The sequence below is a fragment of the Perognathus longimembris genome, chromosome 6, assembly GCF_023159225.1.
Source record: "Perognathus longimembris pacificus isolate PPM17 chromosome 6, ASM2315922v1, whole genome shotgun sequence".
Taxonomy (NCBI): domain Eukaryota; kingdom Metazoa; phylum Chordata; class Mammalia; order Rodentia; family Heteromyidae; genus Perognathus; species Perognathus longimembris.
Window position 1 is genome coordinate 67811275 of NC_063166.1, and position 26296 is coordinate 67837570.

Below are 26296 nucleotides of genomic sequence, written 5' to 3' on the forward strand. Positions count from 1 at the left end.
ATTGCTCACTCTTGCCAATATTTCTTTCTATGGAGTCTCCCTGTGTAGCCCAGGCTGGCCTCAAACTCATCCCTCAAGTTTTGCCCCCTGGTTATGCTGCAAGGTCTGAGGCTGCACACACACACCCCTTACACACACACACACACACACACACACACACACACACACAGCCTCAGGTTGAGGCTCTGCAGCTCTGGGAAGCACAAAGGAGAGGAGGCTGGGCCAGCAGTGCCCCCACCCCAACTCCCGTGGCTCAGACACCAGGTTTGCTCCCATCAGTGGTGTCTGTGCTTTTCCAATTCTCTTCACAAGAATAACAAAATCCCTGACAGGTTACACAAGACCCGGAAGACTAGAAAAGTACACTCGGAAGTAACTGATATTCTACAAACAGCCCCAGGGGGAGTGTAAACACTGAGAAAGGACCTCAAATAGTGGAAAACCAACACCAGAACGAAGCTCTCTTGGTGTGGTCCTCTTACAAAACCAATGTGTGATCCAAGGGTGGGTCCAGGGCTTCAGGGAGATTTGCGAAGGACAGGTTTCCCTCCCTTATCTGGGTGGCATCTTGCCCATCCCCTGGGCATGAAGGGAGAACACAGAGTTAGTGACACGTGCTTTCACCTTGATTGCTCATGGCTGTGGAATTGTAGCCTCCAGGCCTGTGGGGCGGTGGAGGGGTGGGAGAGAATCAGAGAGGGCTCAGAGGTCCTCCTGGCCTGGGAGGCCATGCAAGGAGTTTGGTACTTTGTATATAACAGGAAGCCATGGAGAGCTTTGAGCAGAGGACTAGCATGGTCTGAGCTATGTGTTCAGGTGGTTACTCAGGCAGCAATATAGAGAAAGATGCTCTAGGCAGAGAAGGGGAAAATGTGGGAGCCACTTAGGATCCTTTGCAGGAGTCAGGCCATGGAGGTGCTAGATGAGGAGTTACTATTAGATGTGGTCAGTTTATGGATATGTGAACAGCATCATCTGACATATGAGTGGTGGGAGACAAGTCCAGGACACCTCCAAGGGCCAGAATCAGAACATTTGGGTAGAGTGTGGTGACATTTCCTGAAATGAGGACAGGAAATTTGAAAGGAACTCTCTGCTCACCTCCTACCCCAGGGCTCCAAAGAAAACTTGATAGCTTGGCTTTAAGGCTCTGTTCCCTCCTGTAGCTTATCTAGAAAGATGAGATCCAGCTGTCCACCCACCCATCCATTCAGCCATCCAATCACACACTCACTTGTATCAGTTAACAAGCACGTTAGTGTTCTCATGATGTGAACACAGGAGGCGCCACAGATATGAAGGTTGCATACACTCTTTCTACAGACCTGCATTTTGGTGAGGATCCAGAGATGATTCAGAGCCATTGTTGTGGTTTGGATCTTCCATGTCCCCCTAAGCCTCCTATGCCGAAGAGACAGTCTTCAAGGCTATAACGTGATTGGGAGGTCACTATGTCAGTTCTCAATGCTGCAATGTGATTGAGAGGTGACCGGGTCACATGGGCTTTGACCTCATCAATGGAATAAGCCTTTTATGGAGTCATAATTATTGGCTTTCAGGAAAGGGATTTTTTAAATTGTTTTTTAAGTGGTCTGTATTTCCTGGCTGCCATGAAATGAGCAGCTCTTTCCTGTACGTGTTTATCTCTGGCTTTTTGTCACAGCAACGCAAAGTTGGCTCACACAGTCATCTTCATTCATTTTTTTCAGTAATTTAGTCACTCAAAAGCATTCATTACTCTTTAATTTCATCTGCACATCATCTTTGGCAAAAAAAAAACCCACACCTACATAACCCTCTGGTAATATTGTACAGAGTAGGGTTTAGCCATCCTCATTCCATCATTTCCTTCTTTACTCATTCAGTGAAGAGCCCCAACCCACTGCCTGTGACAGGGTCTGGGAGAGGACTCCTGCTGGATGACCCAATAGTGGGCTTTGGTGAAGGTCTCCAAGCAACCAGGCCTCTCTACTGAGCCTGACCTCCCCCTAGGAGCAGCTGCCAGAGCTCATTGCACCATCTCCCACAGCATGCTGGGGAAAGCTCCGGTGTCTCTTGCTTACAGAAAACCATGAGCCCATCTGTTCAGGTGGCCACCCTGACAGTCTGCTTTCTAGGCCCCATCTACGCTTCTTGACACCTGCAGGCCCCAGACCCTGACATGCATCCACTCTGGAGCCTTCTTTTTCTGCTCGGATTTCTGGCCTTGCCCTTGGCATTGCACAAGCAGCCTTGGCCTGGCTTGGCTACAGCTCACACAGGCAGCAAGTCCATCCTGGCAAGAAGTAAGCTCAGCCCTACTGCTTGGCCTGATGTCCCAGGGTGGAGGGGAGGTACAGCCTGGGATCCCTCTCTAAGTGCTGAGTGACCTCTGCTCAGTCCTTTCCTTTACTTTTGACTTGTTTCCTTAGACCCTCTTACAACCTTCTTCCAGGAAATCGAGAGTGAGTTGATCATATGCCAATTCACAGATCATCACTCATAAGCCCACAAGGTCCTCCCTTTCTTTTCAAAGTTTTTTTTTTCTCTCCCTTATCCTCACTCCCTTGCCTCCATGGTTATTGTAGGCACTGTCCTGGGCTTAGTGTGTATCTGACTATGCCTGCACCCATTACAGGAAGCGATGGAACTTACACTAATGTACTGATATATGTCACTCATTCTACGTTTTACTTCTCTCCACATCATGTCATTGACATCATGTTGCTTTGGTTGGTGCAGAGAGGTCCGTAGGTTTATCTGCCTTTGCTTGCTTGATCTCGTCACCCTAAGGATAGACCCCTAAGGGGTCCTACTGCTGTAGCCTGTACCAAGATGAGCATGTCTGGATATATCCTTGTTGTGATGTGTGGAATAACCATTCTGGGATGTACCAGAGGGAAGACAGCTGCTAAAGCGGTCTTTCTAGAGGAGATGCAGGCCCAATTTGAAACAAATTGCTGGACTCCTCTCCAGAATGGCAGAAATGCATGAGCACTCTTGTCTTCCCATGTTCCTGCCCCTGGAGGCTGTCCACGTGTATCTTTCTGCCTGGGCTGCCTTATAACAAGACCCCAGACAGGACAAGGGGGAATAAACAACAGTCATTTATCCTCTCATTGTTGTGGAGGCTGGAAGTTCATGTTCAAGGTGGCAGGGTTGTTTCCTGGTGAATCCTGTGTTGCTGGTTTGTAGATGGTCACCTTTGCTGTGCATGTGGCTTTGAGAGAAAGCCATCTCTTCCTCTAAGGCCACAAGTCCTAGCAGATTAGGACTGAAACCCTATGATCACACTTATTTACCATTCTGAAGGGCTATCTCCAAATACAGTCACATTGGAGAGAGAAAGGGAGTTCAGTTATATCACCATCTTCCTCATTTTCTGCTAGGTTGGTGTGTAGTTGAGGAATGCCTCATTGTTTTAATGTCTTTATCAGATAGGTGGAAAATAAAAGCATGTCATCCTAATTTTGTAAACTGTCATGACTTCTTTGAATTCCCAGTTCTTATTTTTGGTTCCTTTTTCTTTTACATATTCATTTGTTCAATGTTCTTTGGCTTTGATAAATGTTAATGTATTTCTCTTGGGAGATATTATATAGCAAATAGTTCAGGGTTTAATTGCCACATTTCCATACATGCACAGAATGTACTTTATCATAATTAGCGCCTCTATTACTTTCTTTCCCTCCCCCTCTTCTTCACCCCCTTTTCCCTTCCTCTTTATCTTTCCTGTCATACTTCCTCTTGCTCCCATAGGCTTCTGGTGCCTTTCCTATCTTGCATTATAGCTACGACATTCTACAGGAATGGAAGTGTACCTAGAATCCTCCTCTAAGTAGGAATTTTTTTTTAGGTTTTGAGAGTATGGTTTTTATTGCATATGGTAGCTTAGGGGTTTTTGTTATTTGTCTGCCTGTTTATTTTCAGAGAAGGCCTCATTATGTGTAGCCTAGACTACTCTGGAACTCATTATGTTGCTCAGGCTAACCTTGAACTCACAATCCTCCTTTCCCAACCTCCCAAGTGCTGAGATTACAGGCATGAGCCACCATACCTGGGTCAAGACAGTTTTTTATATTCCTAGCTTTGTATATTTTTCTTAATCACAAACAAATATTGGCCTTTGACAAATATTTTTCTGCATTGAAGAGCTAGTCAATACTTTTTCCCTAATGCTTTAAATGATGAATTGTGCTGACAGAATTTCTGCTATTGGACCATCCATGCATTTCTGTAATAAATGACAGTGTTGTATAAAAAAGTTTAAGCTAATAAATTAGAGCATTAGAAGTTTTTTCTTTGTTCTTTCCTTGAGCATTGAAAGCCATTGATTAAAAATGTTTTACATTATTATTTTAAGACAGAATATTTATACATATTTATGGGATATGGTGCAATAATTTGATATATGTATACAATGTGTAACTATCAAATCAGTGAACTAGCATATCCACTTCCTTAAATATTACATTAATAATTTCTGTGTAGGGGGAAATTTTGTACTTTTCTAGTTATTTTAAAATAAATTATAGGTTGTTATAACTAGTAATTCCCCTAGTGTGCTATAGGGAAGCAGACTCAATTCCTCCTGTGTTTATTTTTTTATTTATTTTTTTATTTTTGGCCAGTCCTGGGCCTTGGACTCAGGGCCTGAGCATTGTCCCTGGCTTCTTCCCACTCAAGGCTAGCACTCTGCCACTTGAGCCACAGCGGCGCTTCTGGCCGTTTTCTGTATATGTGGTGCTGGGGAATCGAACCTAGGGCCTCGTGTATCCGAGGCAGGCACTATTGCCACTAGGCTATATCCCCAGCCCCCCTCCTGTGTTTTGATGCTCCTTCCTTAACTTCTTTCTATCCCCCACACCTCATGCCCCTGAATCTGAATCTCTATTGTCTTTGAGACCAGGCAAGTTATACAAGCCTCAAGAGATGGACCTAGAATATCTTTTTTTCTATTTTCTTTCCAATTCTTCTTTACAGAAATTTAGTTTTTAGGGGCTGGGAACATAGCCTAGTGGCAAGAGTGCTTGCCTTGTACACATGAAGCCCTGGGTTCGATTCCCCAGCACCACATATATAGAAAACGGCCACAAATGGCAATGTGGCTCAAGTGGCAGAGTGCTAGCCTTGAGCAAAAAGAAGCCAGGGACAGTGCTCATGCCCTGAGTCCAAGGCCCAGGACTGGCAAAAAAAAAAAAAAAAAGAAATTTAGTTTTTATAAAAACAAACACAAAGTTTCCATGTGTCTGCCCAGGTAAGCAGCTTTTATTTCTTCAGAAACTAAGACACCTTTCAATTTCTTAGATTACAGATGGTTTCCATTTTCCCTCACCAAAACTCAACATTTTAAGTTTACCATCAACACATCTGTTTCTCCTGGGCCATTAGACATGTTAGTGTGTGGCTGTGGCCCACGCATCCTCCACTGCTCAAGGGTGCAGTTGGCGTGTTAGTGGATGGGCTTTCAAGGGGCTTAACGGGAAACATGTGCACAGTGCATGTGGGCTGTCAATGTGTATTACTAAAATCACCTCTCATGATCAGCTACAGTATTAGCAGCAAGTCCCAGAAAGTCCAGTTAACTTAGCTTGAACAATAAAAAAATGAACATCTTACAAGACCAAAAGCCACAGAGAGGACAGATACAAGGTATGACTCAACCCAGAGGGAAGCTCAGAGCTTCATCTGGCCTGGAGGTTGTTCCTTTCCCAGCTCTGCTAAGATCAACTTTGTCATCTTCAGGTTGATACTAAGTGTGTTAGGAAAGTGGTAGCCAGTGGCCATGGTAACTAACTACATGTTGTCCTTTTCCTACCTAAGAAAGAGGAAAAGCCTTCTCCCTCCAACACAGAACCAAAATCTGCCGTTTAATCTGATAGGGTCACATGATGGTATTGAACCTGAAGGGTTTCCCAGCAGTGAGCCACACAGTGATGGCCTAGGTAATACCCTCACCTAGATCAGGAATCCCAAGACCATTTAAGTCAAGTCAGCATCAGATTGGAATGAGGGAAGGATGGATGCATGTATTCATGGAAAAGATGGAAGGAAAGGATAGAAGGAAAGGAAAGGAAAGAGAAAAGGAAAGGAAAAAAGAGTAAAGGAAAGAACAGGAATCAGGAGCCTGGAGAGTTAGGAATTAGTGTATCCATCACTTTGAAAATTCCCTTCCTTTTGAGACTTAGTCTTTTTTGTTGGAATTTCTAATCAATCAGTTCTACAATTTCTCCCAAGCATGAGATGTGATGATTTGTATTCTCGCCATATATACCAACCTCTTTCTATTGTCAATCAACCTTTCTTGTGACTTCTATCTCATACGTTAACCCTGTACTCTGGATACATGTGTGCAGTGCACGGTGGTCTTCCTCCCAGGCCATGTCCTGGTGGGGGTGGTAGACACGGTGACTTGACCAGTCTTAGCAAGAAGAGAGTGCACTGGTCTACATCCCAGGCCTCCTACCTCTCCTACCCCTATGACCTTTTCCACAATGATGCACAAGTCATCGTGCCTTCTCCATTTCCAGTCATTGCCCAAGGCCTCCTGGAGCACAATGCAGAAGGCCGGATCCAGAGCATCCACCACGTGGACAGTGTGAATATCTCAGGGCAGGTAGTCCCCGGGATGGTGGGCTGGCTAATTGGTAGCATGAACTTCCGGCAGCAAGAGATCAGGTGAGACCCTAAGCCCTTCCCTTAGCACCAGGCTCTCAGTAGAGCTCAGGGTCAGAGGACAAATCTGATAGGAAGCCAGTGAAAGGCTGGTAAAGAGGGAAGGAAGGGGGAGGGGAAATTGAAAGGAGATAAAGCAGAAGGCCCAGGAGATGAGGCTGTGAGGTGTGTGTGTGTGTGTGTGTGTGTGTGTGTGTGTGTGTGTGTGTGAAAGAGAGAGAGAGAGAGAGAGAGGCCAGCCCTCTGTGCAGACAGGCCAGCTTGGTTTCTCAGCACAAGGCCTTGCCTGTTCTGCACTAGTCACTCCCAACAGCCTGTTTTCTCCCTGTGTAGTGTCAACATTAGCAATGTGCAGCTGGATTGTGGAGGGATCCAGATGTCTGGCCCGAAGGAGTGGATTTTGGCAAACATCTCGCTTGATTTCGACATGGAATTGAGACTGTGAGTTCTACTGAAGTAGTGGGCATGACATAGCTCCTCCTTGCTGGGGGCCTGGGAAATCTAGATCTTTCAACTCCTGTCTTTATCAAATTCTGGTTTCTGAACTCACTGGCTGTGTGACCTTGGGAAACTAACTTCACATCTCCGAGCTTTCTTCTTCTCTCCCTGAGAGAGAGGGATGACCAGTGGGAATGGCAAGGGAAGAGGAATTATGGGACCTATCCTGGACTCCATGAGTAAAAAGATGGGGAAAGATTTAAAAGCAGACACAATTTCCCAAGGCTGCCGACCTACATGAAGGGTTTCAAGTCACTCCGGGGCTGGTGAGGCTCCATGATGGGGGCACAGGCCAAGGCTCCCGGTTCCTCCCCAGCACCAAAGGAAACTTAGAGAAGAGCGGCCATTTTGTCCACACGCCCTTTCTGTCTCCCCCCCCCACACACCCCGTTTCCTGCCTCTTCCAGGCCCTTCAACATCGACGTCTTCAAGGTGCGCGTGCACATGGACCTCTTGGTGGAGTCCTGGCTGAAGAAAGACCAGTTTGGCAGGAGGGATCTGGTGATGGGCAAGTGCCGTGTGGAGCCGGGCAGTATAAGCACAACCAGTCTCACCGAGTAAGCCCCCCACTGCCCTGTGAGGCTGCAGCCTCCAATCTCCACCTCCTCCCACGCAGACCGCACCCTCCCACGCCCCCTTCCCGTGTCCCCCATGGCCGACACAGCGTTGCCACCTCCTGGGCTCTTCCTCCCTGCTGTGTCCACTCAGATCTCACTCCATCCACTGTCTCTGGGTGTGAAGGGCAAGCTCGAGAATGCCACTCAAGCCCCTGCTGGTGCTCCCCACTGCTCATCCAGCGGCTCCTGGCAGCTTCAGGCTCTTGGAACAACCCACTCCTTCACAATGGGCCACGAGTGTTTACACTCCCAGGGCCTTTGCACATGCCTGGTTGCCTTCTGCCAGGAATGTTCTTCCTGTCCTCTCTAAAGCCCTCCTCCTTGCTGTGTGACTTTGGGCATGCCGCATGACCTCTCTGAGCTCCCTTTTGTTTTGTTTTTGTTTTTTTTTTTTTTGGCCAGTCCTGGGCCTTGGACTCAGGGCCTGAGCACTGTCCCTGGCTTCTTCCCGCTCAAGGCTAGCACTCTGCCACTTGAGCCACAGCGCCGCTTCAGGCCGTTTTCTGTATATGTGGTGCTGGGGAATCGAACCTAGGGCCTCGTGTATCCGAGGCAGGCACTCTTGCCACTAGGCTATATCCCCAGCCCATCTGAGCTCCCTTTTGGTGGCGGCTGACTGCAAGGCCTCTCGCACAGGGCCAGGCGGATTGGGAGTGTAAAAATTGCACTCAGCACCCACTGGGCCTTAGCACTGCCTGGACTCAACCCATTCTGTTCCTGTACGCCTTTCTCTCACTCTAGGACCATCACATCGAAGATGAAACAAGCTCTCTACAACCTCAAAGAGAAGCTGGCAAAAATCATACCAAATCTGGTGGAAAATCAGGTACATTTGAGGGAACACACACACACACACACACACACACACACACACACACACACACACACACTGCCCCGTAGGCATCCTTGAGTCTGAGGACCATAGAGACAGGACATATATACAGGCAACTGAGCGGAGGACTTCAAGCCTCAGAGCTTTAGACCCCTGAGGAGCCCCACTATGGTTTTGTTTTGCCGTCAGTGGTGTTTCCTTGGAGGGTGCTCCCTGAGCCTCCGTCCTCCCCTCTGTGGCAGAGGAGCCATGGCAGTCCCTGGTGACCAGAGCATGGGGATTCAGGGAGGCAGCACAGGGACCTGGCACCTCGTGTGCAGGGGGCTCAGTGTGGAGCATCTCTTGCCCTGGAAACCTAGTGGCCTGGGCGTCCCCAGCCTCACCCACGCCCGCGTTCCCATCCCAGCCCCTGGGCTGACCCTGTGTCCTGTGCTGGTGGCCTAGGTGTGCCCCCTGGTCAGCAAGATCCTCGGGCAGCTGGATGTGAAGTTGTTGAAAGGACTCATGGGTGAGCACCTGGCCCAGCCAGAGCGGACTCCTGGGGATTGGCAAGTGCTGAAATGAGGATGCCCCTTCTCCTGGAAAAGCCAGCACCCCCTGGTCCCTGAGAGGCCAGTTTGGGGTGGCGGGGCAGGGAGCAGGCAGCCACTCATGCCGGGAGAAGTGTCCCTTTCATCGTGACCATGATTGAGCTGAGACAATAAAGGGACACCTGCCAAGCCACCAAGCCAGAGGTCCCAGCTTCTCCAAGAGTTCTACTCAATCCAGAAGGGGGGTCTCGGGGTCCAGCCCTGCCCCAGGGACTGGCAGGGGGCGGGGTGGCAGTCACAGACCCAGCCCTCGTGGAGCTCATCTTCCTCCAGGCCTTGGCGGCCATGCTCGGGGCTGATGGGTCAGCTGGGGCCTGAAACTGCTTCTGCTTTCAGAACAGGTTGCTGCTGGTGAACTTGAGCAACCTTGAGTCCATCCAGGCCCCGGGCCTCAGCTCGGCGGTTGCTGGGAAGCAGGGAAGAGGCCACTGGCTCACTTCTTCTCAGCCAGGGACTTGTGCCCTGTACCAGGGAGCATCTGCCCTGTGACCCACCTGTCCTCTTCTATCATAAATGCATTTGAAGGGTACACTGTCTCCCTGCCCCTGCCTGGGCTCTGAGAACAGACACCCCTGCATTTACACCGGCCCTCAGATACCAGAGAAAGCCCTCTGGGCATGTCTTTCCGTTCCACTCCTCAGACTGGGCTCATGGCTGCTGAGAAGGGACTGAGCTCTCACCCTTACTGAGCACCCACTAGATGCTGACACTTGCAGAGTTCCCAGGATGGGCAGAGAAAGAGCAACAGAGCCAAAATGCGAAAGCACACCGGAGTACAAATTAGATTCTGCCCAAGGGAGGTAGGGCCGGACCCCATGCCACATGGGTTCTGGTGGGCTCCCAACCCCCGGCCTCCGCAGAGCTGGCACCGACGGTGGGCTCAGCGAAACATGTGGGGTGAAGCCAGGGTGAATTCTGGGCTGAGGATACGTGCTGTGTTTGGGACAAAGCCATGATACCTTCCAGTCCTCATCATCTAGAAAACAGATGAAAAATACTCACAGGGGAAGTGATGCTGTGGGCCAAAGGGGTAGAGCACCAGCCTTGAGCAAAAGAGCTCAGGGACAGCGCAGGAACTCAGGCCCCGAGTTCAAGCCCCATAATGAACACACACACACACACACACACACACACACACACACACACACACACACATCTCCTAGCCAGTCACCATTAGCTTAAAACACCTGTAATCCTAGCTACTTAGGCTACTCAGGATGAGATCTGAGGACCAATGTTCGAAGCCAAACTGGGCAGAAAAGTCTGTGAGACTCTTAATCTCCAATTAACCAACAGAAAACCAGAAGTAGAGCTGTGGCTCAAAGTGGTAGAGTACCAGCCTTGAACACAAAAGCTCAGGGACAGCTCCCTGGCCCTGAGTTCAAGGCCAATGACTTGCAGAAAGGAAAAAAAAAAATCTTTCAGGAAGCAGAAGCCCTGGAAGCCTGAGTATGGACAGTGGGAGAGAAATTAGAACAATTATCTACCAGAAAAGTGGAAGTGGCACTGTGGCTCAAAGTGCTAGAGCACTAGCCTTGAGCTGAAGAGCTCAGAGCCACGCCCAGGCCCTGAGTTCAAGCCCCCCCCCCCAAAAAAAAAGAACTGAGAAATCTCACAGCCATGTTAAAAAGAGCAACACACATACACTAAGTGCTAGGTAGGTGCTAAGCTTAGGGCTCAGTTTACATTCGGGGTCTGGTGTGACCTTCAAATACCTTCACCACAGCTCTGTTCCTCATGGAGGTAGTTTAGTGTCCCCAGAGAATGCGGAAGTGCAGAGGTAGAAAGTCTCCGGCCACGGGTCACACAGCCAAGACAGCGGATTCTAAAGCTCACCCTCTTTAGCACTGTGAACTCCCGACTCTCATCTTCCTCCCCTCCCCCCCCAGTGCACCCAGGGGAGACTACGAAACCCAAGCTCAGCTGGGTGTCAACAGCTCAGGGGTGAGAACGGGGCCAGCGGGCTCCAACTGTCCATTCCAATTCCCTCATCCGAAATGCCTCACAGAGGATCTGCAACCTTAAACGCGCGTCTGCCTTCCCCTCCACGCTGAGCCCACAGCCTTCTTCCTGCTCAGGAGGCAAAGAACAAACATGGAGGGCTGGGCCAGTGGGGTGGGCCTGGTCTCTGGCCAAGGAGGGCAGCTTTTGTCTACGTTCCCCTTGGCCACTCCTGGGCCTGCGCTCCAGGCATGCTGGAGCTGCCTCCTCGGGTTTCTAGAATGTTGTTTTCATTTAAAGGTTCACAGAACCCCTTTCTCCTGGAAGTGTTTTGCCAATGATGGACCCCTTGTGAGGGTGGGGTGGTGTCAGCAGACATTCAGCCCCCAGTGTTCAGGATCTTTGTCTAAGCCCCGTCACCCTGCGCCTCCACACCCTTCCGTTACAGGGAACGCATGCCCCAGCCGGCTAAGGTGTCATTAGTGGCTCTAAATCTACACACAGTCCCCAGGCAGTGGTGGTCGCCGCTGTAGTGAAGGAGCAGAATGCTCGAGAGTCAGCACTGGTTGCTGTGTGCACCACAAATCTGCTAATGGGGTAGATCTCATGTTCAGAGTTCTCACCACAATGTGGTATTTAAAAACGGAGGAGGAGGAAGAGGAAAAGGAGGAGGAGGAGGGGAGGAGGAGGGGAGGAGGAGGAGGAGGGGAGGAACTTTCCCAGAGCTGGCAATGGAACCCACAGGTTTGGAACTCAGAGTCATGTGGCTGCCTCGTGGCCTGTGGGCAAGCTCCAGAGAGCAGCAGCAGGTGTTCTCTGAACTGAAGACTGACATGCAAACATGCCCTCATGGACCATCAAAGCTGGACAACCCCAAATGGCCATCTGACTTTACCCCTTGCCCGCCGAAAGGACCCCCAGCAGGTCACTGAACTCTCTGAGCCTCAATTTCCCCAAAGGATTAGTACAGGTGGTACAAAGCTCTAGCATCTCAGAAAAATTATTATTTTATATTTACTCTAAAATTCAACCTCCAAAGCAAAGAAAGCTTGCCTGAAATAAATTTGGTTTAAGAACATGTTTTTTTTTTTGTCAGTCACAGCGCTTGATCTCGAGACCTAGGCACTTTCTCTGAGCTCTTTCACTCAAGGCGAGCACTCTACCACTTTGAGCCACAGCACCACTTACAGTTTTCTGGTGGTTAACTGGAGATAAGAGTCTCCCTGGCATTCCTGACCAGGCTGGCTTTGAACCACTGTGAACCACCAGCACCCAGCAGAACATTGTTTTAATGCCAGATACCAGTGGTTCACACCTGTAAGCTTAGCATGCTGAGATCTGAGGATCGCAGTTCAAAGCCAGCATTGGGTAGGAAAGTCCGTGGGACACATCTCCAATTAGCCACCAAAAAAAGCCAGACATAGAATCATGGCTCAATGTGATAGAGTGCCTGCCTTGAGCAAAAGAGCTCAGGAACAGTGCCCAGGCCCTGCGTTCCAGCCCCAGTATCAGTATAAACATAAGATGGAAAATTTAGTCTGTGAAGGAAAGTTTGTTCCAGCTCCCCCTGCATGACCCCACTCTCTATCCTTGACAGACAGGGCCCTGAGCCTCAGGGTCTGCAGCAATGGGCCCAAGACCACAGGGTTTGAACTAGTGCCTGACTCCTGTGTCCTGCCAGGTCCCATGTGCAGCCTTCTGACTTCCAGGCAGATGGTGTGTGCTTTCTGTACCCAGACCACACAGGGTCCTTGCCTTACCTGCCTCAGTTTCCTCATGAGGATAGAAGCGACCTGCCCCGATCACAAGAGTTGTTGGAAGATGCTACAATGTGGGATGACTGACAGATGTGTGGGACGAGTCCAGCCAGGGCCTTGAATGGAACACTGAGGAGGAATCCTCCGCCCTGGCCCCCTGGAGGTGCTGGCTGGGCTCTGACGGGTCATAGAGCAGGCCCAGTGAAGGCCTGGTATGAGGAGAACAGAGTGGAGCACGGATCTCCAGAGTGTCAGACAGACACGGGGGTGGGGACTGAATGGATGCACGTGCTGTGTGTGTCTGGGAAGACGTCACCCACTCTGATGGTGATAACAAAGCAAAAATCCCATTCTTTTTTATTTTAATTTTTGCCAGTCCTGGGGCTTGAACTCAGGGCCTGAGCACTGTCCCTGGCTTCTTTTTGCTCAAGGCGAGTGTAATAGGGAGGTCAGATCTGGCCAGTGCCATCATTAGCTGTGGAGGAACTTCAAGTTGACTCCAGCTCAGATTAGAGCAGAAGCCCACTCCATCTTCACTAAGATCTCCCCCAGCCTATCCAGGGAAGTTCCCCTTTGCTGTGATAAGATTGTGTAAACTGCTTGGCCACGTGAAGCATGGGAAGTTTAAGGAACGTTCAAGGTTAAACCCGTGCCCTCCTATGAGTAGGCGTATCCACCTGCATCATGTGAGCTCCGCCAAATCCATGCGCCTATTCTAACTCGAATGATAGGTTGGGTCAAATAGATACTATGAGACGGACTGTAACTCTATTGGCCACCTGCGTGCGGCCTAGCATGCTCTGTAAGTGTTGTATCCTCATTGGTCACCTGTGTGTGGCAAGTTTGTCTGTGATGTTTGCCTTATAACCAGGCTGGAAGGCCACACGGACACGCGGTCCCAGCTCCTGAGTCTGGGCTGCACACATGCGAGCGGTCCCAGCTCCCGAGTCTGGGCCCTGATCCTGCACACGTGGTCGGCAGTTTCGACTCCCGAGTCTGGGCTGCGACCAAGGCCGGTCGGTTCACTTTTTGTTCACTTTTTACTTCCCCAATAAATCTGTCTTTTTGTCATCTTGTAGCTGGAGACTGTGTGGTGGACTCTTGGGGGAACCAGGAATCCCCTCCCGTGGGGGGGGACCCCGTTTCATTGTAGTGAACCCCCACTCTACTTCAGCGAGCACTCTACCACTTGAACCACAGCTTTTTTCTGTTTATGTGGTGCTAAGGAATCGAACCCGGGCTTCATGCACGCTAGGCAAGTACTCCACCACTAGGCCACATTCCCAGCTCCATTCACTCTTGATGAAGTTTTGTTCTTCCCTGTACAGCCCCCAGTACATTGTATACACTTTGTAAGTATACAGGTCTCCTCCCTCTCATTCTGCTTGTAAGGTGTAGAAAGGCCTTAATCTCTTCATACTGTTTTCTCATCTGTAAAATTATCTCCAAAGGCCCAAGTGAGGCCCAAGCCTCACAACTTTGTCTGAGGAAAGAACAGAAGAAAAAGTAAGAGGAGAGAACCAGGAAGCCTCAGGATCCCTCAGGCATACAAACCTAGAGAGACTTTTCCAGAACCTGAAAGTGGTAAGCATGAAAGCATGTACTTCCCGAGGCAGGAAATCAAAAATGGCCAGCAAGGGTAGGGAAGGCGCCTCCATCTCTCAGCCCAGTGACTAAGAGAAAAGACTGAATGTGAGATCCTGCCCCATGCCAGCTGTCCCACTCTGGACATTTCAACTCACACGCAGAACCTGCTATTCCCCAAGTAGAACTCATTCCCTACCTTATAGGGCTGTGAGAAACCAAGGTATGGCGCAAGAGCCGGGCAGGCTGTTGGCACTCTTTTCTTGCTCCCTCTCTGGGTCTCTTGTCCCCATTGGGACTCAGTGGCTTCTGTAGGGAGAGTGCTCCCCTGCCAGGATCCTTGTGAGGTGCATACCCCCATGATTGCCATGGAAGACCCCTATCTGGGAATCGAGGAACACCCCAGAAATGAAGACATCTCTTGCAGTTGGACTCGACATTGTGAGAGCAAGTGTTCTCCAGCTGGACAGAAAGAATTGGCCCAGGAAAAACCAAAAAATAAGACAGGTCCCTTCCTGGGCTCCCCCCGGGCTGCCTTTCCAGTCTCCCAAACAGTCTCTCCAAACCTGAGCATGGGTCCCCGATCCCAGCCTGTGGGAAACCATGAAGTCTTGAGTAACATCCCATCTCAAGTTTTTTTCCCTGTTTAACTTGGGGACCAAATCCCCTAACTGACTCACCTGCTAATATGATTGGCAATTATTTACTTTGGAGAGGCCTGAAAGACACCACCAGGTCGTGGATTTCTGAATTATCTAGAAACCCATCGCCTCATCTCATGTTTCCTGATCCTCATGCTATAAAAGAGCCCGCCTCCGTGGGCAGAAGCGAGGAGGCGAGCAGAGGGACCAGGGCGGCCGTGGACACGGTGAGAAGCCAGGTGAGGCCCGCCCCTTCTACAGTTCCATGGCTCCTATCCCTGGGCAGACTTTGACCAATGCACGCAGGGTCACCCATTGGCGGCCTTATAAGAGGAGCCAGGGGACAGACAACTCCCTCAACATCCCTGAGCCAATGGAGAAGGAGTGCTAGTCCTACCTCAGTTCAGGGTCTCCAAGGAATTTGTAGCATAAGTTGCCAGTTTGAATTGTGACTCTGGTCTCTGACTCGGTGGGACTTGGGAAGAGAGCCACAAGCCATCCAGACCTGAAAAAACAGCCCTGGGGCAGGGATAGTGGCATAGCAGCGCAGGACTTCAGCCACAGGCTTGTTTAAGCTTCTCCATCCACTTTGAAGGGCCAGCAAGGAGAAGCAATTAGTCTCCCCCCAGAGAGAAGCGCTGATAGTCACTCAGTTAGTTATCCAGAGTAAAGCTTTCCTCACCACCTGTGTGCTTGCAAGCCAGGGGGTGGGGGGGAGAATGCACCTCCAAGTCACTAAACCCTCGTTCCCTCTCCATCGCCCCCTGAGCTGGGCAAGCAGGGAGTGCCCACCTCTTGGGAGGTGGTGAAAATCAAATTGCTCATTGAGTAGAAAATCATCAGCCTATTGTGAGCACAGAGAAAGTTGCAGGAGTGTCAGCTCTGATTACTAGTAATTCTCTAGCGTTCTGAGGAGGAGATATAAGTGGCACTCCCAGAAAACAGAGGCAGGCAGTGGGTAGATCCTACTCATGCTTCTGTCCACAGATACTGAAAGGGAGAATGTTTCAAATTGGGAGCCTCGCCATCTTCTGCGGGCTGCTGGCCCAGACCTCATCCCTGCTTCAAGGCCTGCCCTTGCCTCTGGGTGGGGGCGCCCCTTTGCCTCTGGGCCAGGGCGTGCCCTTGCCTCTGGGTGGGGGCGCCCCTTTGCCTCTGGGCCAGGGCGTGCCCTTGCCTCTGGGTGGGGGTGCCCCTTTGCCCCTGGGCCAGAGCCTACCCTTGCCTGGGGCTCCAGCTCTGCCATCAAATCCCACAAACCTGGTTGGAAACTTGAAGAGTGGTAAGTCCGGGACAACCTCTCTCATGTGTGTGACCGTGTGTGCACATGTGTGTTTGTGTGCATACCTGTGTGTCTAGAGCTGCCAGGAAGAGGAGGGGAAAGGAGGAAGGGGAGAGAGGGCCTGGAGTGGTCAGATCTGGACATGGGAACCTTTCTACCATTCCTAGACCTCACCAATGGCCTGCTCTCCAAGGGTCTGCTGGACATTCTGGGAAAACTCCCACTCCTGGACATCCTTAAGCCTGGAAACGGCAACTCTGGGGGCCTGCTGGGGGGTCTGCTTGAAAAACTGACATCATCCATCCCTCTTCTGAATGGCATCATTGAGTAAGTTTGCCTTGGTCCTCGCCAGCTATTGAAGATCAGTGCCCCAGGCAGCAGCCACGTAGAGGGAGGGGTGTACCCTGAGCATGGAGCTGGGGCCCATCCTGAGACCTTCCCCAGCCTGGGAAGGAATGCCAGCCCTTTTGTGTCCATGATCATCCCCCTTACCCCCAAGTTCTGCCCAGCAGCACTTACAATCCTCATATACAACTTTCAAGACCAACTTCATTATTCCCAAAGAATAAACTGAGGCACAGGCGTGTGCCTTGTCCTCATACAACTAGACTGTTGCAGAAGAAAGGTTCTTGTGGAAGTCCAACGCCAAAACCTTTTTTCCTCGACGCTGAGGTCAATCTGTCTCTCCACATGGGGAATCCCTTAGTACACAGCTGGCTTCGGAATAAGCAAGAAGGTGTTAGCTGCCCTCAAATTTCATCATCAGTGTCGCTCATGCCCATGGAAAGACCAGCGAGGGTGATTTCTATGAGACACCTGACAGCACAAATAAGCAGTGAGAAGCTTGGTGCCAGGGAGCTGCCACAGCTCAGAGCCACTTCCGTGATTCCCGTCCACCCAGGTGCTTCCTTCCTGACTTGGAAACAGAAAGACTTGAGTTTGATTTCTAAGTGTGCTCTTCTGGAGGAATGACAGGATAGACACAAGACACCCATTCTCTTTGGTTTCCCCCTCTGTAAAATAGAGAGTCTAACACTACAGAGAAAGATTGTTGGCAGGACCAGGACAGGTGTAAATCGCCTAGCTTTCCACCCCTCACCCCTTTCTGCATTCACCCTGCTCCTCAGCCCCAGTGTTAATCATTGGGAATTTGATGTGTCACTGAAAGCCATGGTAGAATGAGTGACATCCACCCATCATTGTCTGCGCAGGATTTGCCCACAGTCATTCACACATCATTCATTCACCCATCACACGTTCCCTCAATCCATTCATCATTCTTCTTCCACCCTGTCTTCCATCAACCACTTTCTCTCACACACACACCCAGATACCCGTCTTCCCGCCAACCCACAAAGCCACCCACTCTCTTTGTAACTCCTTTATCTGGCATGCACACAACCCAGACACAGGCCCTTCTGGCTCTTCAGGACCTAATCCAGGCATCCACGTGTATGGCTCAAAAACCAGGTGGCTCTGATACAAGACTTTCATTTTTCCCTCCTCATGCTAGGTGACTGACTCCTCCTGAGAGATGGATAAATGTGGATTCAAAGTGGTTTCTGGATTTGAGGCTCAAGAAGCTAATGTTTCTCCCTCTGATGTTGCCCTCTGAATAGCATTGAAATCACTGACCCCCAGCTGCTGGAACTGGGCTTTGTGAAGAGCCCTGCTGGCCACCGTCTCTATGTCACCATCCCTCTGGGCTTGAAGCTCAACGTGAAAACGTGAGTATCTCCCAAGGGAGGATGAAAGGATGGCTCACCAAGGGAGACCCTGACGCCAGGGGCAGCCAAACAGGAAGTGCTGGAGTGCCACAGGCCCAGGCCTCCAATCTGAGCTCATTTGCTTTATGCTGAGCATGCTGGCATCACCAGGAAGCTCACTCCACTTCCCTGCGCCTTAGCGTCACCTGCTGGAGACTGAGATGAATAGCATGGCTGGTAAGATGGAAGGAAGTGATGCTGGCATTCTTGGCAAGGAGAAAAATTCCTCCATCTTGGAATGTGGTAAAGCCAGACACCGGTTAGAATGTCTCCTCTGCAGGCCCGTGGTTGGCAATGTACTGGAGCTGGACTTGAAGTTGAACATCACTGCAGAAATCCTAGCTGTGAAAGACAGTCAGGGGAAAAGACACCTGGTTCTTGGTGATTGCACCCACTCACCTGGCAGCCTGCATATAACCCTGCTTAATGGGTAAGGCCAGAGACTGGCCCCAGAGACAGTAGGGTGGGATGACAGGCAGATAGATGATGGATGGGTGGGTGGATGGGTGGATGGATGGATGGGTGGGTGGATGAATGGGTCGGTGGGTGGATAGATGGATGGATGGATGGATGGATGGATGGATGGATGGATGGGTGGATGAATGGGTGGGTGGGTGGATGGATGGGTGGATAGGTAGGTAGGTGGGTGGATGGATGGATGGGTGGATGGGTTGATGGGGGGGTAGATGGGTGGATGGATGGATGGATGGGCAATGGTTGGTCACATGAGTAGAAAGAACATGGATAGGTAGATGTATGGACAGATGGATAAATAAATGGGTTGTGAATATTCACTTATGCTTTGTGTTAAGCCAGGATGACCAATTTTGTGTTAGATAGGGGCTGGGAATATGGCCTAGTGGCAAGAGCGCCTGCCTTATATACATGAAGCCCTGGGTTCAATTCCCCAGCACCACATATATAGAAAACAGCCAGAAGTGGCGCTGTGGCTGAAGTGGCAGAGTGCTAGCCTTGAGCAAAAAGAAACCAGGGACAGTGCTCAGGCCCTGAGTCCAAGGCCCAGGACTGGCAAAAAAATGTGTTAGATAAAGAGTTCTCACTCTGATTTTTGAGCCCCAAGACCCTGAATAGTATGTCTCTAATTTGGGCCTCAGCATACTTATCTGTGATGTGTAATATGTTGGGTGACTAAGAGAATACATCCAGGTAATAGGCATGACCGTGCTTTTTCCCATATGGATTACGTTCAAAACAGAGCCTAGCTGGGTTGTTTATTTCAGTTACCTGTCACCTCAGGAGACCAAGATACCCATCACACATGAAAGTTGTCCACACCATGGCTAATGTTGACTGAACTTCATGTGTGTCATGTCACTGAATCCTTGTAGCCACTAGGATATACTGAGCACTGTTGATGAGTAACACAGTCTTGTAGGATATCTGCTGTGTCTCAGAACTGAGTGTGTGTTCCTCTAGGATCCTTGCTGCCCACCCAGGTAGGAGTAGAAAGGCCCAGTTTTGATTACTAAGTGCCGAGACTAAGGGTAAAGAGTGGTCCCTGAAGACTTGTCTAGATCACCCTAGGCCTCCACATCACCCTTGTGGCTTTTCTCTCCCAGGGATGCTTCCCTCCCCCTTCAAGGCCTTCTGGACCCCCTCACGGGAATCTTGAATGAAGCCCTTCCTGACCTGGTGCAGGGAAAGGTAAGAGGGAAGATGTGGTTGTCCCCTAGCCCAAGGGCCCTATCACTTCTCAGTTGAAAGCTTGTCTGAGCCCTTTCACTGGAGTAGTAAACCCAGTCCAGCAGTCTGTCTGTCCTTGGATCCATCCATCCAAGTTCCTTTTTTCCATCCCACTCAATGCATTGGTTGGCTTTGCCTGTGGGCCAGGCCCCAGGCAGGTCCACATGATAGCTGAAACCGCTGGGCCCCCACCCTGAGCTGCCCCACCCTTGCCTTCTGTGTTACACATGAATGGCAGGCTGACTTGGGTCTCTTCACCAGGCCCTTCATGCCTTCAGTGTCTCCTTCTGCCTAACGTAGCTGTGTGACCACTCACCTGTGTGATCAACTTAGAGCCACCTTCAGGCACAGAACAATGAGAGGAAATCCTCCCCAGAGAACCCTTCCCGGGGCTGCTGTTCCCAGCCTTCCCGAAGGTACCCATCTGCCTAACTTCCCTCTCTGCCCTGTGTCAGGTGTGCCCTCTGGTCAATGAGGTTCTCAGCCAATTGGATGTCACCTTGGTGCATGACATTGTTGGTAAGTCCTGCTTCCAAGCCCTCCCCACCACCAGAGAAACAAAGATCCTCCCCCCGACCCCCACCTTTCTCCCCGGGACCAAGGAGTCTTATTCTTGCACATCCTAGGGAAGGGAAGCTAGGGATGACCTCCAATTTACCCCATATGGGGGTTTCTCTGCTTTCTTGACTTAGCCAGATAACTTTGAGCTAAAGAGCCCACCTTGTGCTCAGCCCAGACACCTGGCGGGCAGGAGGAAGGAGATGTAACCCATGACTGCCTGAGCATGACTGGGCTCCAAAGCTGCCATTCACTGTCCCCCCATTGGGGAGGAGGGATGTGGGCTCTCCCTAGACTCTTTCACCTCCAGATCATAACCCTGGCCTGGCCCTTTTCATTTCCCAGAAATGCTGACCGGTACAGAAGACTTTGTCCTCAAGGTGTAGGCCTCCCCGGAAGGGATTGGGCCTCTGCTGAGTGGTAAGTGCCACTCCCTTGTCCCACAGTTCAGGACTGGCTGGTTTCCCCTGGGAGATGATATCTGTGTTAGTCAGCTTTCCATCCCTATAATGAAATAGCTGAGACAAAGGGCTACTTGGTTCCCATTTTGGGGGTCCCCAGCTCATGACCAATGGGCCCCACTGCTTTAAGGCTCTGGTGAGGCAGCATGTCACAGTAGGAACATGCATGGGGGGAGGGACAAAGCTGCTCACCTCATTCTCCATGGAGCAAGAGAGAAAGTGGAAGGGGCCAGATCCCACGGTTTCCTTGAAAGGTGTTAGGTTTTTAAGTAGGTAGCCAGTGAAGGAGAATGCCACGGGGTATTCAGGCAGGAGAGAAAGTTTATTACCGAACTGCTGACCTATGGCCGAGGTGATCCATGGCCAGAGAGAAGGGAGAGAGAAGAGGATGAAGAGAGTGGGGAGAGAAGGGAGAGAGAGAGAGACCCCCCCCCCCCACCCAGCCCTCCCTTATATCTAGGGCAGGGCCAAGGGGTGTGGCCAGGTGGATTAGGATGTGACCTCAGGGAAAGGGGAGGTAACTGCCTCCAGGTCTGCAGGTTACCCAGGTAACTGGGTGGAGACTTAATGAGGTGGGGGCATCTACATGGAGCCCTCAGGGAGAGGACCTAACAAAAGGCAGAGCCCAATAACCTAAAGGCCTCTCCAGAGCTCCTACCTCCTGAAGCTCCCACCTCCCAAAGCTCCTACTCCCCCAAAAGCTCACACCCCCTCCCAAAGCTCATATCTCCCAAAGCTCACACCTCCCAAAGCTCACACCACCCAAAGCTCACACCATCTCTCAAGAGTCCCACCCTGGAGACTGAGCATGTAACTCATTTAATATCCAGATTGTAGCCAAAAAAAGACAAAACATCCACATAGACACACACAGGGATGCAGATTCGTCCAGAGAAAAGTTGACTGAGGTGGAGAGACATAGGTACTACAGCAACAAAAGGTCAAAGACACAGACGCGCCATACACATACACAAACACCAGATACACATGCATGCACGCTCACACACATGTGCACACCAATGCAGACTGGCTATATACAAGTCCACGTGAGGACACAGATACACATGGAGACACAAAGACAAGGAGCTCCCTGGCCCCAGGCCCAGGCTGGCCTGATGGCAGATACCAGATCTCCAGCCTCAGGGTCTCAGCCTCCTCTTGGGCCTTAGAAGAAAGGTTGGATGATGGGCCAGTACTGGTAAGAGCCAGTGACCTTGAGTCAAAGTTGACCTTGATTCAGCCTTCTGACTAGGCTCTTCTCCCAACAGAATGGTTCCTTGCCACTCAGTGTTCTCTCTCCTCAGCCTCCCAGGGCTCACAGAGGCTGGTGCATGTTGGAAACGGCTGAGCCTCCTTCTCCCCCAGGGAACCTGCTCTCTACTCCCCCCCCCAACCCCAGACACCCAGTGTCATGTGATTCTCACTGAATAAAATCACTCTTCCTCTGCACTAGGGATCTTGTTGTTCTTCACCCTCCCTTGAGGGCTCAGGGGCTAGAAAGAACCCTGCAGGGTGGTCACTGCTGCCATACTAGAGCCTAGATGGCTCATGGTCGATCTTCGTGGGATGAACAGTTAAGGGAGGGAGTGTTCGGGTATGTGGGATTTCAGCTGACTGTCTGGCTCTCCTTAGGAAGGATGCATGAGGAGGTTCAGACACAGGGAGCAACATACAGGGTTGCCATGGAGAACGGGAGCTGTAGCTATGACAGCTGAGCTAGAAGTGGGTCTGGAAGGTGTGGGGAGGGAGCAGGTGAGGCACCATCCACACTAGGGAGAGGGGGGTGACCAGGAAGAACAGTGGATCTGAGCTGGAAGGACATGCTGAGTTGTGGCTTTACCGTACCTGAGAGGCCCTGAAGGAGACCTGAGGAAGCTCAAGGTCATTTGCTTACTTGGATCCTGTCATTGTGTTGTCTCTTCGGTGCTCCAAGCAAAAGACAGATAGAAATAGGGGGGAGAAATAGGGAGGGGCTGGCCTAGTGGCAAGAGTGCTTGCCTCGTATACATGAGGCCCTAGGTTCGATTCCCCAGCACCACATATACAGAAAATGGCCAGAAGTGGCGCTGTGGCTCAAGTGGCAGAGTGCTAGCCTTGAGCGGGAAGAAGCCAGGGACAGTGCTCAGGCCCTGAGTCCAAGCCCCAGGACTGGCCAAAAAAAAAAAGAAATAGGGGGGAGGCTGGGAATGTGGCTTAGTGCTTGATTAAAATGCACGAAGCCCTCGGTTCAATTTCTCAGTACCACACAAACAGAAAAAGGCAGAAGTGGTGCTGTGGCTCAAGAGGTAGAGTGTTAGCCTTGAGCAAAAGAAGCTCAGGGACAGTGCCCAGGCCCTGAGTTCAAGCCCCAGGACTGTCATACACACACACACACACACACACACACACACACACACACACACACACACAGATTTGTTGAACTACAGACAGGGAGATGATGCAGAGAAATAGTAAGTAAATAAGGGTAAGGGTGGCTGGTGTGTGGCACAAGCCACGAGGCTGATCCACGAAGGACTGGAAGTCAGTGAGCTTGGGAGGCAGATCAGCAGCCTGGCTACTGAAACTCCAGAAGCCAACATCTCCATCCCTTAGCTTGGCACTAGTGTGCACAGCTTTCCTGTGACCACTAGAGGGCAACCACTAGCAGGCATGGTACAAATGTCCTTGCCAGTTGCGCTGCTGTGGGTGTAGCCGTGAAGGCTGGGATGCATCTCATCAACCCAGACATGCAGACTCCACAGAGCTCCCAGCTGGTGAATGCGGCATCCAGAACCCAGCAGTCTCAGAGCCCAGAGCTGAGGCTATTCATTCCAAGTTGAAGATGCCTGAACTCTGAGTGTTATGCCTTTTTTTTTTTTAATTTTACTTTGGAAGAAAGTATTCTCCCCTGGGGTCCTAAGTGCACTCGTCATTTTTCCACACAGCCCATCAACACACCACACCAACTGTTTAGTCCTGAAAGTAAGGTTGTAGACGAAGCAACAAAAATACAAGGGCAGGAAGTGGCTTGGTGGCTCAAGTGGTAGAGCCTTGAGCTGAGGAACTCAGGGACAGTGCCCATGCCCACAGTTCAAGTCCCACAACCGTCAAAAAATACAAGGCAATGCAAGGGGAGCTGCTGCTCACACCTGTAACCCTAGCTACTCAGGAGGCTGAGATCTGAGGATCACAGTTCGAAGCCACTCCGAGCAGAAAAGTCTGTGAGACTCTTATCTCCAATTAAATACCAAAAAAGCTAGAAGTGAGGCTGTGGCTCAATCCATAGAATAATAGCCTTGGACGACAACCCTCAAGGACAGCACCCAAGCCCTGCATTCAAGTCCCAAGACTGACACAAAATATATATCTGTTATCTTAAGACTTCTTTGGAGTAGAAATTTGTGAGCGGTTGGTCTAGGTGATTCTCACTCAGAGTTTCTCATAGGACTGTGGTCAAGTTTTCAGCTGGTGTTTCATGAGAAGGCTCAGGTCCAGGATCCTCACAACGAGAGCCTCCACAGGGCTGAGTTGTCCCATTACACCATAGCTGCCTTCCCCCAGAGACAACAGCAGGCACTTAAGACAAAAGAATAATCCTTTTTTTTTAATTTTTGCTTTTTTTTTTTACTTACTATTTCTCTGCATCATCTCCCTGTCTGTAGTTCAACAAATCTGTGTGTGTGTGTGTGTGTGTGTGTGTGTGTGTGTGTGTGTGACAGTCCTGGGGCTTGAACTCAGGGCCTGGGCACTGTCCCTGAGCTGTTTCTGCTTAAGGCTAGCGCTCTACCCCTTGAGCCACAGCGCCACTTCCGGCTTTTTCTGTTTAAGTGGTACTGAGGAACTGACCCCAGGGCTTCATGCTTTCTAGGCAAGCACTCTACCACTAAGCCACATTCCCAGCCCAAGAGTAGTCCTTTATAACCTAAGTATCTCATCACACAGACCAACGCTGGTGCAATGTGAGAGGCAGTTGGAGGTAGGAGGTCAGAAACCTGAGGTCAGCTTGAAGATTGGCTGCCACGGGAGTTAGTGTTAGGGCCTGGGCTGCACCCTGAGCCATTCACCACTTCAGAGGACTAGGGACTCAGTCTATAGATGCAATGGTCTGGAGATCAAGTAGCAGTGGCCCCATCCCCAAGACCCCACATGAGGAACTTTCCACCTTTCAGCCTCGGCGCTTCTCTGGGGTCACAGTAAGGACCTCGCTAAACTCAAGTTACAGCTGTTCTTGGGTGGCTTTTGCTTTCCATGACACTAGATCAACAGGTAGACCATCTTGTCTTCTTCCTGAGAGTCATTGGGAGCTGAAGACATGGGTGTGGGCAGGTGGCATTGGCCCACCCTCGACCACTTCCTGGGTGCTTCAGGTTTCTTCTACACAGTGCAATGTGTCTGCAAAACTTTCTGGATGTTTCATCTAAAACTAATCATAAGCCTCTCCTTTGACCAGTAGTTGTACCCAAAGGGAGATGAAAACATATGACCCAGAGACGGGTCTCAAGGGACAAGTCTACTTTATTGCAAAAGCACAGCAGCCTATATACATTTTTTAACTAATTATAATACCCTACTCACTCTAGCAACCCAATGTAACTTATTACCTTAAAGGTTAGGCCGACCTAACCTTTTCTTTTGCTCAGTTCTCAAGAATGAGGAAGGTGCAGTGGTACCTGACGTGGAGGAGCTCGTGACCCGGAGCAAACAACACACAGTGTTCTGCGTGGTCTTGGGGGCTCAGTGTGCTATCACGCCATGTCCCTTAGGCCAGCAGCATACACTCCAAGGCCAGGCTTGCCTCCAACAGGTTTGATTACAGAAACTAATAAAGTATTCTCTAAATAAAGAAAAAGTTTGTAGGCCAGGTGCTGGTGGTTCATGACTGTAATCCTAGCTCCTCAGGAGGCTGAGATCTGAGAATCTGGGTTCAAAGCCAGCCTGGGCAGGAAAGCCCATGAGACTCTTATTTCCAACTCATCACCAGAAAATGAGAAGTGGTGCTGTGACAAAAAAGGTAGAGTGCTCACCTTGAGCAAAAGAGCTCAGGAACAGCAAGCACCCGGGGCCTCCTGAGTTCAAGTCCCACGACTAACAATAAGAAAGGGGTCTTGCACAGGAAAGAAAGTGAGTGAATGAGCACGGGGCACATTTGTGCAATGGACACTGGGCACTGTGCCTGTGCAGATGCACCACTGTCCCCAAAACACACAGTGCCTTGAGGGAAAGGCAGGCACGTGAAGGAGAGGGCCTGGAGGGACCAGTGCCACCTGCTAGCAAAGCACATCTCCTGGTCTCTACAGCTCTGCAGAAAGCAATTAGAAGCCATCCTCTGAAGGGGGCCGGGGCAAGAAGGATTGGCTGGGAAAACCCTGGATTTCTTTCGTGTCCTCAGAATGTTCTCTCTCAAAGATCAGTCAGCAAGCTCATCAAAAGTG

General features: G+C 50.5%; 2 protein-coding genes across 2 annotated transcripts; both read left to right on the plus strand.

The window, feature by feature from the left end:
• The first annotated feature begins 2161 nt into the window (after positions 1–2161).
• Positions 2162–9165, plus strand: Bpifa3 (BPI fold containing family A member 3). Its single transcript, XM_048349390.1, has 6 exons — positions 2162–2285; positions 6510–6657; positions 6988–7095; positions 7560–7709; positions 8511–8595; positions 9046–9165. Exons 1-6 carry the CDS (start codon positions 2162–2164, stop codon positions 9163–9165), a joined length of 735 nt encoding a protein of 244 aa, XP_048205347.1.
• A 6951-nt stretch (positions 9166–16116) lies between these two features.
• Bpifa1 (BPI fold containing family A member 1) lies at positions 16117–20810 on the plus strand. The gene is made up of 8 exons (XM_048349391.1): positions 16117–16303; positions 16352–16396; positions 16564–16723; positions 18016–18123; positions 18443–18592; positions 19743–19827; positions 20322–20385; positions 20770–20810. Exons 1-8 carry the CDS (start codon positions 16117–16119, stop codon positions 20808–20810), a joined length of 840 nt encoding a protein of 279 aa, XP_048205348.1.
• Positions 20811–26296: the final 5486 nt, after the last annotated feature.

What these genes read in the sequence shown, in the direction of transcription:
- Bpifa3 (XM_048349390.1), top strand. Translation starts at nt 2,162, where the DNA reads ATGCATCCACTCTGGAGCCTTCTTTTTCTGCTCGGATTTCTGGCCTTG. An exon ending in TTCGACATGGAATTGAGACT is followed by an intron (nt 7,096 to 7,559) that starts GTGAGTTCTACT and finishes TGCCTCTTCCAG; the next exon opens with GCCCTTCAACATCGACGTCT. An exon ending in AGCACAACCAGTCTCACCGA is followed by an intron (nt 7,710 to 8,510) that starts GTAAGCCCCCCA and finishes CTCTCACTCTAG; the next exon opens with GACCATCACATCGAAGATGA.
- Bpifa1 (XM_048349391.1), top strand. Translation starts at nt 16,117, where the DNA reads ATGTTTCAAATTGGGAGCCTCGCCATCTTCTGCGGGCTGCTGGCCCAG. An exon ending in GGTTGGAAACTTGAAGAGTG is followed by an intron (nt 16,397 to 16,563) that starts GTAAGTCCGGGA and finishes TACCATTCCTAG; the next exon opens with ACCTCACCAATGGCCTGCTC. An exon ending in TTGAAGCTCAACGTGAAAAC is followed by an intron (nt 18,124 to 18,442) that starts GTGAGTATCTCC and finishes TCTCCTCTGCAG; the next exon opens with GCCCGTGGTTGGCAATGTAC.